The sequence below is a fragment of the Melopsittacus undulatus genome, chromosome 9, assembly GCF_012275295.1.
Source record: "Melopsittacus undulatus isolate bMelUnd1 chromosome 9, bMelUnd1.mat.Z, whole genome shotgun sequence".
Classification (NCBI taxonomy): Eukaryota; Metazoa; Chordata; class Aves; order Psittaciformes; family Psittaculidae; genus Melopsittacus; species Melopsittacus undulatus.
Window position 1 is genome coordinate 707,583 of NC_047535.1, and position 16,182 is coordinate 723,764.

General features: G+C 44.8%; 2 protein-coding genes across 3 annotated transcripts in view; one reads left to right on the forward strand and one right to left on the reverse strand.

Moving 5' to 3' along the window:
• The window catches only part of SPG11 (SPG11 vesicle trafficking associated, spatacsin), a 27,574-nt gene extending 16,765 nt beyond the window's left edge, over window positions 1-10,809 (reverse strand). The window contains exons 1-16 of the mRNA XM_034066222.1: window positions 10,588-10,809; window positions 9,517-9,698; window positions 8,550-8,774; window positions 7,975-8,173; window positions 7,683-7,820; window positions 6,528-6,991; window positions 6,175-6,320; window positions 5,543-5,675; window positions 5,026-5,181; window positions 3,926-4,104; window positions 3,581-3,757; window positions 3,020-3,091; window positions 2,467-2,594; window positions 1,670-1,845; window positions 1,029-1,236; window positions 317-520 (exon numbers count right to left, since the gene is read on the reverse strand). Of these exons, the coding sequence (XP_033922113.1) occupies window positions 317-520; window positions 1,029-1,236; window positions 1,670-1,845; window positions 2,467-2,594; window positions 3,020-3,091; window positions 3,581-3,757; window positions 3,926-4,104; window positions 5,026-5,181; window positions 5,543-5,675; window positions 6,175-6,320; window positions 6,528-6,991; window positions 7,683-7,820; window positions 7,975-8,173; window positions 8,550-8,774; window positions 9,517-9,698; window positions 10,588-10,799 (2,999 nt within the window). The 5' untranslated portion in view covers window positions 10,800-10,809. The remainder of the gene's footprint in view (window positions 1-316; window positions 521-1,028; window positions 1,237-1,669; window positions 1,846-2,466; window positions 2,595-3,019; window positions 3,092-3,580; window positions 3,758-3,925; window positions 4,105-5,025; window positions 5,182-5,542; window positions 5,676-6,174; window positions 6,321-6,527; window positions 6,992-7,682; window positions 7,821-7,974; window positions 8,174-8,549; window positions 8,775-9,516; window positions 9,699-10,587) is intronic.
• A 475-nt stretch (window positions 10,810-11,284) lies between these two features.
• On the forward strand, window positions 11,285-15,829 carry CIAO2A (cytosolic iron-sulfur assembly component 2A). Of its 2 annotated transcripts, XM_034066433.1 has the most exons (5): window positions 11,287-11,501; window positions 12,392-12,556; window positions 13,983-14,032; window positions 14,579-14,624; window positions 15,373-15,829. In XM_034066433.1, the coding sequence occupies exons 1-5, from the start codon at window positions 11,375-11,377 to the stop codon at window positions 15,468-15,470; spliced, it is 486 nt and encodes a 161-aa protein (XP_033922324.1). In that variant the 5' UTR covers window positions 11,287-11,374; the 3' UTR covers window positions 15,471-15,829. The 2 variants fall into 2 exon arrangements, with proteins under 2 accessions (XP_033922325.1, XP_033922324.1); XM_034066434.1 differs by lacking the exon at window positions 14,579-14,624 and having other exon boundaries at window positions 11,285-11,501.
• The last annotated feature ends 353 nt before the right edge of the window (window positions 15,830-16,182 follow it).

Sequence of the window (16,182 nt, forward strand, 5' to 3'; positions counted from 1 at the left end):
CAGTGGCTCATTCCATCCACTTGTATGAAAGAGTCCTGGTGCCTTTAAGATTCTCTTGCTTATAACATTATACTAATTACAACTGTAATTGTTTCCTTTGATGACTGATGCACAAATTCATATTGATGAGACAACCAAATAGAGCTCCAGAATACAGCATGAACCCTCACACAGTGTTTCACTGCATGACCCTGCTGTGACCCAAGCAGCCTTTCTTGCCAAACAAGAAGGGCTGAGGAAACTCTCACTGCCAACTATTAATAGTGTTTCATGATTTAAATATGCACAAGGTTTGAGGGGTGAAAAGCCTTCATACCTGTAATAGTCTAAGTAAGTGTATAACAGATACTGCAAATTATGTTCTATACAGTGAAGGACGAAACGCGCGTGGAAGTCCAAGCCACCTGCAGCACTGTACTTTGGAACAGGGTGAGGAGTTTGCAGAACTCCCCCGATGTAGGACAGTCTCTGGAGCAGAAGTTCAAAATCTTCCAACTCAGAAGAGACAAAAACTCCATTTCTATGAGGAAAGAGAGAGAGCACAGGCCCTGATGAGACAGTTATCTCTTCAGCAAGCTCTGGAGGGTGTTCTCCATTCAAAATAACAAAGCAGACCTTTCCTTCTTGGGGAAGTACTTTCCCTACTGAGGTAAACACAACATGACAGAATACATCTGATAGTATCAAACAATACCACAGTTACTACAGTTCACTGTAGAGAATGAGGCATAAAGAGTGACATGCCCTGTGCATTAAAATGGGCATCAGAAATGTAATCATTGTGAAAGATTGAAGGGCTGATGCAGGGTTTTTATTGCTCTCATGTCTCTCACTGCTTTCAGGTAACAAAGTGCAGGTACAAGACTAAAATTCAATTTATTAATGGATTTGTGCTGTTTAAAAAAGGCACTAAATACAATATAAATATCAATACATATCAAAGATATGTACTAACATGTACTGCCATAAATATCTGATTTTGGCTTCAGCTCAGACTGGAAGCTGTACAATGCATCAAGGGCACATACCTCGCCAGCTTGTTTAATATGTCATTCCTCATGTAGCTGCTACATAACATGTTCCTGTCAATGATGTCTGGAGTAAGTGGGGGCCAGTTAGCTTCTCCACACAAGGTCTGGCTGGGCTCAGATTCTTCAATCCAGGAACAAATATTAAGCCAATCATGCTGGGCTGTCAAGTGCATCCAAAGAACCTCGGGATTGCATGTCCTGAGCTCTGCATTTTGGAAAGGCAAAGTGATGAAACCAGCACAGACACCACCAAGGGAAATAGTGACACTTATACATGTACATATTTTTAATATCACATTGAGATTAAGTATGCTGTTACAGCTTGCTAGAGCTTTAGGTTGGAAAAGCTAAATGTAATACCACAGCTCTACAAAACATAGCAGCAGATGACATTTAAAAGTCCCTTTCAGCTAGTTCCAAATTTTTCTCTACAGGAAAAACACAGATCCCTGCCAGAAGACAACAGAATAAAAGCACTTGTTTCACCCATTTCCACTATCAAAAATTGAATGAGCTACTGTGGTAGCACAAAACTTTATTTGTATCACTGCCACTCCCATACAATACTACATATAATATTACATTTGGGACATTTTTAGTCCCAAATTCTTCTGAATCCTCAGTAACACAACACTTGCCTTGGCGTGGTTTTCTGGGGAGAAGAATCATTTCCTGAATGAGCTCATCCCACCATCGGGCCCAGTTAAACATCACTCTGACTCTCCGATTGGGAACCCGACGTCTGTCGCAACTCAAGGAGTCCAGAACAGCTGAATGCCTGGAAAGGTCTTGTTCCTTTCTCCAGTTCTTGAAACTGCAATGAAGAATTGCATTAGAACCTTGTTTAGTACTCTTATAAAAACAGTCTAACAAACTGAGGTCAACAAATTTTGCCAGTCCATTCTGAAGAGGGTTGTTCTTCCCCTTGAAGAGGGACTTATTTCATGTGCAAGAGCAATGAGCAGAGAATTACCTCATTTTTCCCAAACTGGCATAGTAAGTGATAAATACCATGACATTTTACAATTAACTGTAATATGATTTTTCTGGGAGATTACTTCATTATGGCAATCAAAAATAGAGCAAACATTCCATCTGAACATGTTTCATTTGATTAATAATGTTAATTATATAATTCGTTATAAAAACACTTCATTTATGGAGGTGATGACATGAACAGAAGACTGCTGTTACATTGATAACAGTACATCATGGCTGGAAGGAACATGACAGCAACTGATTGTTACATTAATGAAACAAGTAATCAGTTCCCACAGTGACCCTTGGTTCTGCAAATGAAGATCAGCATGAAAACAATTAAATTGCAGAAGACTGTGTTTGTTAGTGCAATAAATCATAAGGAATGCAGAAACCAGCATATTATAAATCCTATTAACATTATGAATTAATAATGAGAACTGATAACCCACATTACCTGGCAAGAGATTGAATCTCTCTATTGTCTTGGGAGGATTCCGAGTAAAAGCTTTCAACCTGATGCACAAAGTCTATCATTTTCTTCTCTTTCTCAGAAAAATAATTTTCTTCTCGTAAAATTTTCACCTTTAATTCAAATTAAAGTATTACCTCCAATTACAATTTTTATTTACTTATAAGATATTAAAGTTGTAAATGATCCTGCAAGTGTAAGCAGTTAACCAACCAACTGTAGCAAATAATGTTGGAAGCATTGAGTCAATGCACTTAAATTACAAGAGGGGCAGGAGTTCCCACTGTGTGCAAGCAGATGGGAACTAGATCAGAGCCAGAACACAGAAATGACTTCTTAACCCATTTTTACTATAACTGCAAATACAAAAGAGCACAGACATGTGAATGGCATGTTCCAGTGACTGCACTGTAAGGATGCAGGACAAACCTGCCTGTTCCCATTCTGAAAGCACGATCAATACAGTTATTTCTCTCAGCATAAATACACATCAGACTTCAGACCTCAGAACATCAGTTGGACAGAAAACTACACTTACCAACAGATCTCGTACGTGCTTATCAACTGTGTAGAAACAGATCTTACACAATTCCTCCTTCACATCAAAGCCCTAACAAAAAGGAGACACTCATTGGATGCAAACTGTACAAATGCAGTGTACAGAATACTGTACAGTGTACAGAAACTGTACAGTGACAGAATAAAGGCATCTGCTCACTTTCCAAAGCACACAACCTTTTAAAGGCAAGCTGTGATATTCACTTCACCAGTTACCACAGATGGCATAAGCCAGGGGTCTGCCAGATGTCTCCATGTCTGGATATGACATGTGTACCCTTTACTACCTGACTTGCCGAAATCACCTTTACAATTTGCTGATCATCACATCAGTCAATACACGTAAATAGATCCTCAGCATGCTGAAGGCATTAGTGATCAAACAGTTCTTCAAAACAAGTTAATTTTCACTGTAATACATGCATGTGGCAGAATTAACACATCCATAAGACACCTAAATTCTCCCCATCCTCTCAGCACTCATTTATTTCATTAGTCACCAAGAAGGGTTGAGATCAGCAGCTTACTGAACACCTCTCACCATGTTTCTTAACAGTTCTGAGGCCTCTCTGGTGTTGTCCTTCAGAAGCCGGTCATAGACCAGGTTCAAACCTGTCTGAGTAAATTCCTGAAGACTTTGAGCAGGATGCTGATGCTTCCGGAAGAAAGCCTGGGCCTCTGGCATCTTGTTGTTTAAGATGGCCTCAGCAATGACTTCCTAAAAAGGGGAAAAAAGTAACAAACTGATACCAATAATCTTCAGGGTTAATATCTTTATAATCCCCATATTGATTTTTTCCCACAACATTTTAAATACATTTCCATATCAGTAATTTCCTTAAATACACTTAACAAGCATAATAAAAAACTGGTTACTCACTCTTACCTCTGGGGTCAGTTTTTCCCACATGTGGTTTTCTTCTACCTCAGGCAGTTCTTCATCAGGATCACCTCCTGTGTGCACTGGATTTATTTGTGCTTGAGGATATTTTCTCAGGAATTGTCTCAGTTTAATAATGTAATCAGTTAAAATATCTGCAGCCTTCTGCAGGAATTCATCAGGTTCTGTCAAAAGCATCCAAGATACCAGTTAAACAGAAATGAACAATACAGCACTTTTAATGCCTGGCAATGTTGAATGTGTTCTCCTGACTGATAAGCAGAACACGCCTCAGAGGAGAGAGCTCTGTCCTGCAGTGTGACCTGGGCAGGCACTGATACTGCCCACCCCTACCAGCACACTGCCAGGACACAGTCACAACTCTCCAGAGGCATCCCCTGTTCTCACTGTGTGTTTTCTCCTTCAGGGACAAGTAAATGAGAACTGAATTTTTTTATCAATCCAACCCATTATTATGAGGGTAAGTCCCATTTAAAATGCAGGGACTTTACAACATAACAACTGTGCCAGAGTAAGCACTCCCACACTCCCACATCCAGTCTGCAACCTACCAGATACTGCCTCTTGCTCCCAGCCACCCCTGGGATGTGTGACTCTCTTGCTACACAGTTAATTGGACTGGGAAGTGCTCCAGATAAAAAATAACCTGGTAAGCTATTTATTCTCAGCTGTATCAGTTTCTTAAACTGGTCTATTCCATTCCATAGCCACACAAATGTTTGTGCCAGAGTAGTTTCAGTGGTAGCATTGAGAAAAGCAGAAGCAGCTGAGGGCTGCTCATGTCACTTAACAGCACTGCCACCAAGCATCTAGCAATAGCTGCAAGTCCCATCATGACATTCTTAGGCATCCCAAAAAGATCCTGGCTGATCTGAGAGCCTGACTGTAGTTGTTTGGGCCAACACAGATACTCTATCCAGATTAATTTCTCATGTTTCCCTTTAAGCACTATCTTCCATTCACTTCATTCTAGAACTTTTCTGTTGTTATTTCTAGGCAAATCTAGGCTTTTTAATATAAAAAAATTAGTTGTTCTGACAGCTAATGATACATTACTACATGTGGTTCAAAATGAGCAATCTCACCCTCTGTGTGCACAAAGATTTCATCCAGTTGCTTGGTGAGGAAAGTCAAGGTGAGGTCTAGCAGCTGCTCAGAAAAGTGTTTGCTGTGAGACTCTGTATCATTTTCTTTGATTGCTGAGCAAAGCAAGTTTAAAGCTGGCCTCAGCTCTTCCAAATCTGCAACATTTACACAAGAAGTTAAACCATCTGCATCCCACCATATGTCTGCTCACATTGATTTAAACTTCCAGTGGAAAGTCATAAAGGTATGCTACAAAATGTGTCAAACAATGTATGTAACATGCTTTGTCTTCACATCAAGATGCTTACAATGCATATGCCAATACCAGAACACAACCAGAAAACCCCTTACATTATGTATCATTTCTCCCTTATTTTCCAGAAGTAGAGAAGCTGCCATATAGCATCATCCAAACACACAGGGGCGCAGGCAATTCAATCTGTTCTTACAAACACAGCCATAAATACCAAGGCAATTAAATTTAAACCTCTATGTAGCTAAAAGTCTTTTACTTACTCTTCAGGTAAGACTGGGATGTGCTATGAGGAGAGTGCTCAGGTCCAGAGCTGGGTGCAGAGAGACTGAAAAGACTTTCTTTGCTTTTCAAAAACAAGTTTACTGTGTCTAGTTGACGATTCTCCAAACCTGCCTAGACAAACATGCAGCAGAATAATTAGATATGTATTCTAAAATATATACTGTAATCTCACTGCTAATGTTTGTACTTCATACTTGGTGACCAAGTGAACATGCAGAAAAAAAGACATTTAAACTATGAGTACCTGTAGCCCAAAATAACAAGGTGACCTGGTCGGTACCTGCCATGCTCCTTTAATAGGCTTTGCAAAAACCCTGCCCCCTATCTTCAGGGGCAAAATGTTAATTCAGCAATTTACTACAGAGTTTGGCTTGGGCTATGAAATAAATACTGTGAGAATCAGGACTCTGAATACTTCTTTTGGGTTATTCACCTGCATTACTCGTTGTTTCAATGGTTTATTTAATAACTAAACCACTACTTTTTGCCCCTAGGCTACTGAGGCATACTTTTAATTGCATCTAAACCCACCATTAACATTGCTAAACTGCAGTCATTACTTCAAAGAAGCATTTTTGTCATCTGCAAGACACAAACCACATTTCTTTACCTCTAGTGCTTGTATGGGGATTGAACACCGAACCCATCCATTGAGGTGACAAACAGCATCTACAACCCCAGCGCTGCCGTAGATCATCAGTCTATTCAGAAACTCTTCTTGAGTTACACCAAAGAGAACTAAGGACAGACCATGTTCTGAATGAAAGAATGAAACCACAATTACAAATAAATCAGCAAGTTGCTACACAGCAGCATTTCTATCCAGTGCCTCCTTTCCTAAATAATGATGTGAAGCTGCAGTGGCTCCATTTGGATTTCACCTCAGTAAGAATGCATTAAAAATCAGACAACTGAGGCCAGAAAAGAAGAGCACTAAGAAGAGAATTCTATAACCCCCCTCACCTGTCAGGAGCAGAGACAGTGGTACCTCCTCGCTGCAATCCACATACACATTATTTTTGCCAAAGTGGTAATAGGTCACATCTTGCGACTCGAAATCCCAGAGAGCAAGAGTCAACCTTCTGTCATTTGTCAGTACTACAAACAGGGCTTTAACTCCAGTTACCAATTTACACTCCAGTTTCACCACTTCTTGTGGTGTTTCTTTGGGGATTTGCTTCCATTGCTGTGGTGCATTGCTGGGGTTTGTATCACTGCTCTGTGATGGCTTGGACAAGGCCCAGGTAAGAACCCGTGGAACCAAAGATACCACTGTCCCAGAATCTTCACAGATTTCAGGATCACGATCTTCAAGATGGCTCAAAAAGTGATACCAAGGTAAATTCAAGTCATTCACCATATCTGGAGAACCTGGTTTTCTTCTCCTTACTTTATCACGCAGCGAGGATAAGTGTGCCTTCCAGGACCTGGGGTGAAGAAAGAAGTCACCTACAGCACCAGGTATTACCCCAAGAATGAGTTTTCTCAGTTAAATAACTTGTATTTTAAGCTTACTGATTCCACACAGCACCTTGCATTTTAACCTTCACGTCCTGTTTATTTCTATGTAAATACTGTTTGCAGCCAAGTGGAATGATCATAGCTGCATTAGCTGACAATGTCCCTCAAGTTGAGCATTTTTAGCAGAATATTTTCTTTTCTCCATAGAAAATGCCCCATCAATTAAAAAAAGTGGGATTAAATTAATTCCAGAATTGAGTATTTCTTACATTTGCATCTAGTTATAATTAACATATTTTATCAGTATTAATGCCTTTAATACTAATGGTCACAACATGGTTAAAATGTTTTACATGAACACAAAATACACATGTGGTCATCTGTGCTAAACACACAACTGTGAAGTACCTGGAATACAAAGATCTCTCAATACTGGCTCAAACTAAAGGTAACACCCTAAACAACAGTTACTATTTGGAAGCTGCTGGATGACATATGTAAAGTCGCCTCTGCCCATTTCCTAACATCAAAAGATTTAAAGCAAAATATGCTGATTTTACTTGCCACAACTCCAGTTAAAGAAGAGTCAGCAGTTTATTATCAGTGATGTAAAGAAGGCAAACCCCAGGCTGATGTAGAGGTATGTTCATTAGGTACCTGTCTGTGCGGAAAGGCAAGGACAGGAGCTGCATGCTGTAGTCAGAACTAGCAAGGTCATCCTCATCAAGTCCTTCGGGAGGCTTCACTGGAAGTTTTTCAGGGTCTCTCTTACAGAGCAAATGCTCAGGGAACTGTCTGCGAAGAAATAAATGTTAAACTTCACCTCTATCACAGAGCCAGAACTCAGAGAGCTCAACACCTCAACTACTACCAAGGTAGTGCCAAGGTCAGGCACTTTTATGTTAGCTGTACTCAAACCTTGCATTCGGGAATTCTGCTACAAACACACCTGAAATACAGGTTCAGATCCACCAGGATGGCACAGTGGGAGGAACTGATGATCACAGCAGCACTGAGATCGTGTGACACTCTCACTGCAGTGAGCGGCACTGCAGTGGCTGGACTCGTGGCCTCACCCCGCATGTCCCCCTGCCACAGTGCTACATCGATGCTTCCTAGATTTGCACCATTGAAAGAGTCAAAGATGTCTTTAAAAAGTGTCAAAGGAAACAGCAGGCCTGAGACTGAGCAACAAAGAGACAACATAGAAGAGGGGGAACTGCTGCTGACTTGGTGGTCCATCTCTGCACAACACAACGTGTGGAACCCACCTATCAAAACACTGAAAACCATTACTCTGCTGTGAAACAGGTTTCCAGTGGCATGTTGAAAAACTACATTTGATACATGACTACATTTTTACAGCAACATCTGGCACTTACACACCCCTTTATTGAAAGCATCTACTAAACAGACGCTGCAATGTCTTTCAAGAAACTTCTGCTTAACCCTGACAGAAAAGAGAAACAACTTTGTACCTCCAGATCATTTACACTGACAGCTACTCACTGCCACAAAGGATACAAATCCAGCCAGAGCTATCCAACAGGAATAAGATCCCTCTGCAGAAGTGGACATCTGTGATTCTTTCAAAGACTTGTGGAGGTAAATCAAGGGTAAAGCAGTCATTCGTCTCTAAGGATGAGTCTTCAGGAAAGGCAAGGTGCACAACAATGAACGTATTGAGCAGCAGTGTGCACTTGTTGCTTTTAAAAGACAGTATCCTCAAAGAGAAAATTGAAGACGGACCTGTAAATGTAAAGGTATTTTTGGATTATAATAGTCTGGTACCTTTGATTTGTAAAGACAGTTCAAGAAAATTGCAGCTCAAGTTCACTGCCTCTGCCACCACCTTAATAAAGATTGGCACAGAGGGAGACACACGAATTACTTGTTTTGGTTTAAATCTCACTTTCTACATCAGGAGCACTAATTTTGCAACAGTTACCTACAACAGTACTGGGTTTTTGTGTGGAGCACTACGGAGAACACAACAAAATCACCACAAGATGCTCAGCCCTGAAAATAAAAGCTACATTTGGAAATAAAACCACTTTGGCCAGAGAGACTGTTTAACATTTGGAAGATCAAAGGCCCTGCAGTGACTGTGCATCCTAACTGCACACTACACGTGCTAATCACAGAACATGAGCTTAAACACATCATTATATGAATAGTGAAGAACTTTCTCTCTCTGTTTCTTTCCCATCAGCTCCAGGACCAAAGGGGAAGTCTGAGCTAGCAGAGTGCATGATTATCATTTAGTAAAGTGTATTGTAATTTCATCTCACCCAAACACCTCACCCGACAACAGCTTCATTCCCCCAACATCATCTTCAAACACAGAAATGTCACTATTATTTTGCACTAACGCTGCTACTGATCACTTGAAGTGAGTGTGACACGTCCCTCCTGTGCAACCCAACTGCCTCTGCTTTTCCACCAGGAGCAGAATTAGAATACATTCAAATACACATGGGAATTTACTCACTAATGTTTTTAGCTTCAAGGAGCTTTCTAAGTGTATCTTCCTTACAACTGTGCAGGGAAGCCGGGTTGTATTTTCCATCTTCTAGAGTGAGCTCATAGACAAACAGTTCATGACTTTTACCAAGAGCCAGTAGTTTGGTCTTGCCTGCTTGCGGATCATCTTCTGTGCTCTCCCACATGAAGCTGAAGATACAACAGTCAGGATGTTTATTGACCTCACTCTTTCCACCTTCCACCCACACTGAACAGTTCTGCATGAGGGACATTGTAATCTTAACCTTTAGCAGTGAAGATTCTGCCCTTGCCTCACCCCTCCCCAGCACTAGAAGGTATTTCACCCCAGCAGTGACCGCAGTGCAAGACAGTGCAGGAGGAATCTCTCCTGCTCTTCCTCTCAAGAATACAGGGGGGTTCTATCCTCTTAGTCATACATGGGTGTGAGCAGAGCTGTGCTTTGGGACCTGGAGGAGGAGAAGCACCAGTGCTGTCAGCCAGGAAGAAGCAGAGTATTCTGCCTGTTTCCATAGGCTTTGCCTCCCCTTGGCTCAGGCTGAGGAACCCTCCAGGTGTCTCCACCCCTGCTCTCCTGCAAGAGGGAAATGGGCAGAGGAAGAATGGACCAGGCCCCTCAGTGAACCCCCCAGCAGTGCTGCTTGTCACAGACACAGAACTACCGTGTGGCTGTGGTTTTGACTCAGCATTAGAAGCCACCAAAGCAGATGGAAACCATCATGTGATTGCTGGCTGTGCCACACAGGGGCTCACAGACAGGGAAGTCAGGGCCCTGTGAAACTGTTCACCAGAAACTCGATAAAACCACGCACATTTTCTTCTTTGCCTTTCCTCCTTTGCGACCTCCCATGATGAATGCACCCACAACTGAACAAACAACCCCATATCAATCAATTTCCACGGAGAGCCGCGCATTCCAAGCCAGGCTCTGTCAGGCCCCTCTGCCCTGCCCGGGGTCTCCCCTCCCTCCCGGGGCCCACCCAGCGCCCCTCACCGCAGCGGGGCGGTGCCGAGGACCCGGTCCGGCCTCCCCTTGCCCTGCTCGCCCCCCGTCACTTACTCAGCCCAGGCTCCCGGGAGGACGCTGCTCCGGGTCCGGCCTCCTCCACCCGGCACCAGGGCCTCCAGGCGGATCCCACCATGGAGCAGGAGGCTGCCCAGGGCGTCCTGGCTCCTGCTCAACCGGACACGGACCGCGTCCCGTAGGGAGCCCCTCGCATCCCGGGACAGGGGCGCCAGCAGCACCCGCAGCTCCCGCTTGGCCCGCTCCATCCCCTCACGGAGCCGCCATCTTGGCCGGGACCTCCCTTCCTTCCTCCCGGCTGCCGGCACTCACCGGTGCCGTGACGGGACTACAACTCCCAGCAGCCCCCGCGGGGCACCCCGGGCAATGCCCGCTGGGAGCTGCAGTCTCTGTGAGGGGCTACGGGTGAGGATGGCACCGGATCCCGTACCCTCCGTGCCGCAGGTGGGACACAGGCAGCGGCTGCCCCGGCGGCCGGTGTGCGGGCCCTGCGCACGGCTGTACCGGCTCCCTCCGACATGGTCCGGTAGGAGCTTGACCGCTGCCAAGCGTGCGGCTCCGAAGGGCCATGCCCGGCGGGGAACGAACGGGCCTGAGGGCTCCGCGCTACCGGAAAGGGCTCACAACACCGGGACACCGGGGACAGCACCGGGTCCCCACAGCACGGTCCCGCATGCGCAGACGGCACCGCACGCATCAGTGGGCGGAGCTTCAATGGCGTGGCCACGCCCACCACAGTCAGGCTCCGCCCCCAGACGCTCCCGGTGGCGGAGGACGGTGGCCGCGAGGGTCCGGTCGCGCTCTCCCATGGCGGAGCGGGAGGATGTCGCTGGTGCTGGGGCTGCTGTCGCACACGCTGAGCAGGGTGCTGGGGTACTCCGGGCTGCGTAGGGGCTGCCATGCCCCCCGGAGCCGCGCCATGGAGCAGGACAAGGCCCTCGAGGTGTACGGTGAGTGCTGGGGGGTCTATGGGGCGAGGGGGCTATGGGGCAGCGCTGTGGGGTGGGTGGTGAAGGAGCGGGGGGCTGCGAGGGGACAGTGGGGCCGCGACTGCTGTGCCCTTGGTGGGGTGAGGTGGGGGGAAGCCGGGCCTTGCCCAGCCCCTATGGGTGCTGAGGGGCTGGGGTGAAGGCGGCTGCGCGGTGTGTGGGGCTGGAGGGCAGGGTTCCAGCCCTGCTTGAGGGCTGGGATCGCTGTCAGAGCTGTGGGGTGCGGAGGGGGCACCTTGGGGTGCTGGGGAGCACGTGTGAGGGTGAGCGCCTCCCCTGGGTGCCTGCGAGCTGCCCCCAGCCCCACCGCAGCCCCAGGCTGGGGCTGGATGCTGTGACCTTGGGACGGGGCATGTACCACGGTCCCTGTTAGTGGGATCCTGAGTAAGGAGCGTGTTGGGAACTGAATCCCTGCTCCCTCTGAGCGGTGGGTGCTGCTGCTGCTGCCCCACAGCTCCCCGGGGAGGGGGGGGTGAAGGGCTCAGCCCCTGCACTGGGGCAGTTTCCTTTGTGTGTCATCACCTTGGACAAGAGGAGCTGGACACACCTGGAAAGGCAAGTCAGTCCAGAAGGGTCAGCCGGCGAGGTTGCTGTTCTGGAGTGACCACTGGTATTGTAAGATATAGAGAGGTTTTACCTCTGGGAATGCTGCATTGAGGATCCCAAACACCTCATCGAGCTGTGAGGCACTGCAGGTTGTAGGCATTGGGGAGTTCATGCAGCACTCTGCAGCTGTATCAGAAATGAATAATAAAGGGAAACAATGGCAAACAAAGAACAAAAAAGGGTGTTTCTAATAAAAAAGTCTTTTATGAAACTCAGGAAAGCTCCTTTATTGTGTTCTGCTCTAGATATAATCCGTACTATCCGGGACCCGGAGAAGCCGAATACTTTAGAAGAACTGGAAGTGGTAACGGAAAACTGTGTTGAAGTGCAGGAGATAGGAGAAGACGAGTATCTGGTTATCATCAGGTTTACACCAACAGTACCTCATTGCTCTTTGGCTACTCTCATTGGTAAGATTCCCGTTTCATTACATCTGTATCAGTGAGTGTTAAGTTAACTTGAGGTTGTTTGAATAATACTGGTCTTGGTTAAAATTGGGTATTGCTTTCCCAGCAGTTTGATCATCTTGAGAACCCTTCTAGCAATGAAACAGACACAAAAGCAGAGGAAATGTGGGGACACACATCTGTTTTCAGCAAGTTAGGGAAGCTCTTCAAAGAGAAGCTCAAATCTAGTGGGAAGTAGCCCAGAATTCCGTCTTCATGTTCTCCACATCTCTTTTATCTTCCCTTTACCTGCAGGGCTGTTCTTCATTCCCACACACATACAACAAATCCACGCTGCAAAACAAGGATACCAAAGAAGGCTCTGAATCATGAGGAGTTTGGAAGCCATTAAGTTGAACAAGAATCTATACTGGCTGATTTTCCTTTTTATTCTTATTTATGCTGAGATTGCATCTGGAAAATCATATCAGAGATCTCTAAAATGGTTCAAGTGCCCCAAAATTAGCATCTCTAACCATTAGATATCAATGCTGAGATTTCCCAGTGCATCTTCAAGATTTAAGGGAAAATAAGTCTTTAATTTAATGAAGTAGTACATGTACTTATGCCTAAAAATAAACTTTTGCAAGTTTATGCAGGAAGTAAAGTATAGGCAGTCAAGCATTAGCATGCCAAGCACTAGTAAGTTATTTATAGGCTGACCCTGTTAGGAATGTCAGTGGGTTAAGGCTGGGGCCTGAGGATCAATGATGCACATGCCAGATCTTAAACATTGTGCTAACCGTGTTCTCAGCACTGTGGTGGCTGATTGATTGTGAGTTGTTATCAGTGTCCTGTGACCTTTGAAGCACAGCAACTCCTGCTGTTACACGACAGTGCTGTGGGAACTGGTTTAAAGAGCTGGGTAGTGTATGTAAGAATGGAGGCAGTAAATAGTTTGGGGTTTGTTTCCCAAACTTCTCTGTCTGTACAGAGTACTCTAATTGAGGAGTATTTTCTCTTCTGGGGAGTATCTTCTATTGCTGGTACCACTGACTCAGCCCAAGGACAAACTGGAGCTGTGGTATGGCTTTGTCTGTGGGTAGCTCATTGCAGAGCCAGGCCTTGTGGGGAAACTGCAATGGGCTGGTGCTGGGGGTGTCCCTGAACTTGGATCTCACTCCCAGAGATAACTACAACACTCCTCTGCTTTCCTGTATCTAGGAGGTGTTTAGAGACCACCTAAGCTTGTCAGGCAGGTGTGAGCTTAACTGAGAAGCCACATCCAAAGGGTCAAACCACAAACTGTTCAGTCTCCTGTGGTTTGTGCTGCTCAGAACACAAAAGGAGGTTGTCAGTTATATTGGGTTTTGATTGTTATGTGAACTCTGAAACGTACCTGAAACCTTGAATTTTAGAAGAAAATCTCTGCTCTCTCTTGTTTAAACAGGCCTTTGTTTAAGAGTAAAACTTCAGAGATGTTTGCCTTTTAGACATAAGGTAAAGTACCTTTTCTAGAACTTCCTTTAAACTGTATGAGTGCATGCCAAGCTGTCTTTAAGAGGGTGTATGCTGCAGGGTCAACTAACTTCCAAGCCATGGGGTCTTTTTAGAGCTTGTCCTTTGCCTGTGGAGGGAGTGGATGTTGGAGCACAGTGTAGCACTCAAAGGGATCCACGAATAACTTGGTTCTTTCCTTTACAAAAGACCATTTCTCGCTGCACTTCTGCATGCTGGGCTTAAGGGGGTTTCCTCACCTCAGCAGCTGTCATTTGGGTTCTTGCCTGATGGAAGAGGGTGATTTCAAATCCAGTGTTTCAAAGAATTGAAGTATTAGTGCTGCTGCTCTGAGGGACAAGATTGTCTTGTGACTGTTGCAGTGAAGTCTAAGCTCAGCTCTTGCCACCCATCCCCTTCCATTGTCTGTGCACACTTGTAGCAGTGTGAATGACAAGCCCTGCATGTGTGCTGTGCAAGTTTTTCCTCCAGTAATGCATATATTCAGCTGTTGATATGTGCATCTAACACTACTGCTCTCCCCTCCAGCTGGAAATCTACATAACTGAAGGTACACATTCCACTGAAGAAGACAGTAAGTGGAGCCTGTGAATGAGTGCTGCCTCAGCCTTGTGTCTGTGTGCTTTTGAGAAGTCCTTTTCTTCCCCTACCTTACAAACCTTTTCTAAATGAATACACTGTCAAAGCTGAATAATTAACATGAAGAACTGTCTGGTTGATTCCACTGTCTTAGCATCATCATACAAAAATACATGTTTCTCAATCAGTGTTTAAAGTTAAGCTTAGAGGACATTGGAGTTCTTTCAGAGATGTAGCCCATCACTGTCTGAAGGAGCTGTTACAGCCTTGGCCAGGCAGTGTCCCAGGACTTTTTGTTCTTAAGCATCAGCTGTCTTTGTGTGGCAAAAAGCAAGTTTTTTTGATACAGTGACTAGAAATAGCCACAAATTTCACACTTCATTTCAAGATGTGTCATTAAAGCATCTTAAGTTCTTCTCCTGAACTAGAAAAGTAACAAAAACGTTTGATTTCTGGTGGTTGTTTTTGTGATTGAGCTTTCATTTGCCTTGCTCCCAATCCCCTGTTAACATCTGTCCTTTGACTGCTGGCTCTTGAGCACCCTCATGTGCTTCTTGTCTTGTCATCCTTCTACTGTGCCTGGCACAAGCTTCTTATACTCGGCCATGTAACTTGAACTTCCAGTGCCCTATCAGCTCTTGTTCTGATTTCAGTTGGGGCATTATTCAAATAACATCTTCCACCTAAAGAGAAAACTGAGGACAAACTGCTTCTGACTTCCCTTCTCCTGTGGTGTTTTGCAGTCAACAAGCAAATCAATGACAAGGAGAGAGTAGCAGCTGCGATGGAGAACCCGAACCTGCGTGAGATCGTGGAGCAGTGTGTCACAGAGCCTGACTAGCAGCTGGGGCAGCCACACTTACCATTTTGATACATTTCTTAAAGTACCTTTGTTAAAGAGAAAATAATAATAATCAAGGCCTTGAGTTTAATACTTGAGTTCTTTTTATCTTCCACGTTTTTTTAAAAGGAATTGTTTATAAGATAGATTTAAATTATGATTCATTAGCCTTTGGAATAGTGAAGTGTATAGTGTTCAGAGCTGTGATTTCTGGTGTCCAGAGGAGTATTTTGTGTTAAAGCACCACACAGGCATTGCCTTCTGACAGACGTTGTGTTATAAATGCAGTTTTGAGAGGGGAATTTCTACGTTGTTTCAATCACTGCGTTGTAAAAATAAAGGAGATTCTTGTACTGAGATGCTGCTTTCTGAGCTCAGAGACTTTCTCTTTAGGCTTAGATTGCTGTTAGGGAAGGAAACATTCCCTTCAACTTCCTTGTGGGTGAAGCTGGAATGAATTCAGAATTTGAAACCAAAGGACTGGACTATTCAATGTAGATCCTTACTGGGCACTGTTCCTGCTAAGTATTTGTGCTTTTCCAACTGTTACGTTCATGTTTCTGATGCTGGAGGCTTTGCTTTCTCATCACCTGAGGGTAAAGTTGTCCTACGGGACAGATCTTGCCAGTTTGACCCTGGTTTTCTTAACAACTTCACTGTCAGGCGGAAGGTGACAGAATCCCCCAGCCCTTCATCCCTCTGGTTCCCAGTG

What these genes read in the sequence shown, in the direction of transcription:
- CIAO2A (XM_034066433.1), top strand. Translation starts at nt 11,375, where the DNA reads ATGTCGCTGGTGCTGGGGCTGCTGTCGCACACGCTGAGCAGGGTGCTG. An exon ending in CAAGGCCCTCGAGGTGTACG is followed by an intron (nt 11,502 to 12,391) that starts GTGAGTGCTGGG and finishes GTTCTGCTCTAG; the next exon opens with ATATAATCCGTACTATCCGG. An exon ending in ACATTCCACTGAAGAAGACA is followed by an intron (nt 14,625 to 15,372) that starts GTAAGTGGAGCC and finishes GGTGTTTTGCAG; the next exon opens with TCAACAAGCAAATCAATGAC.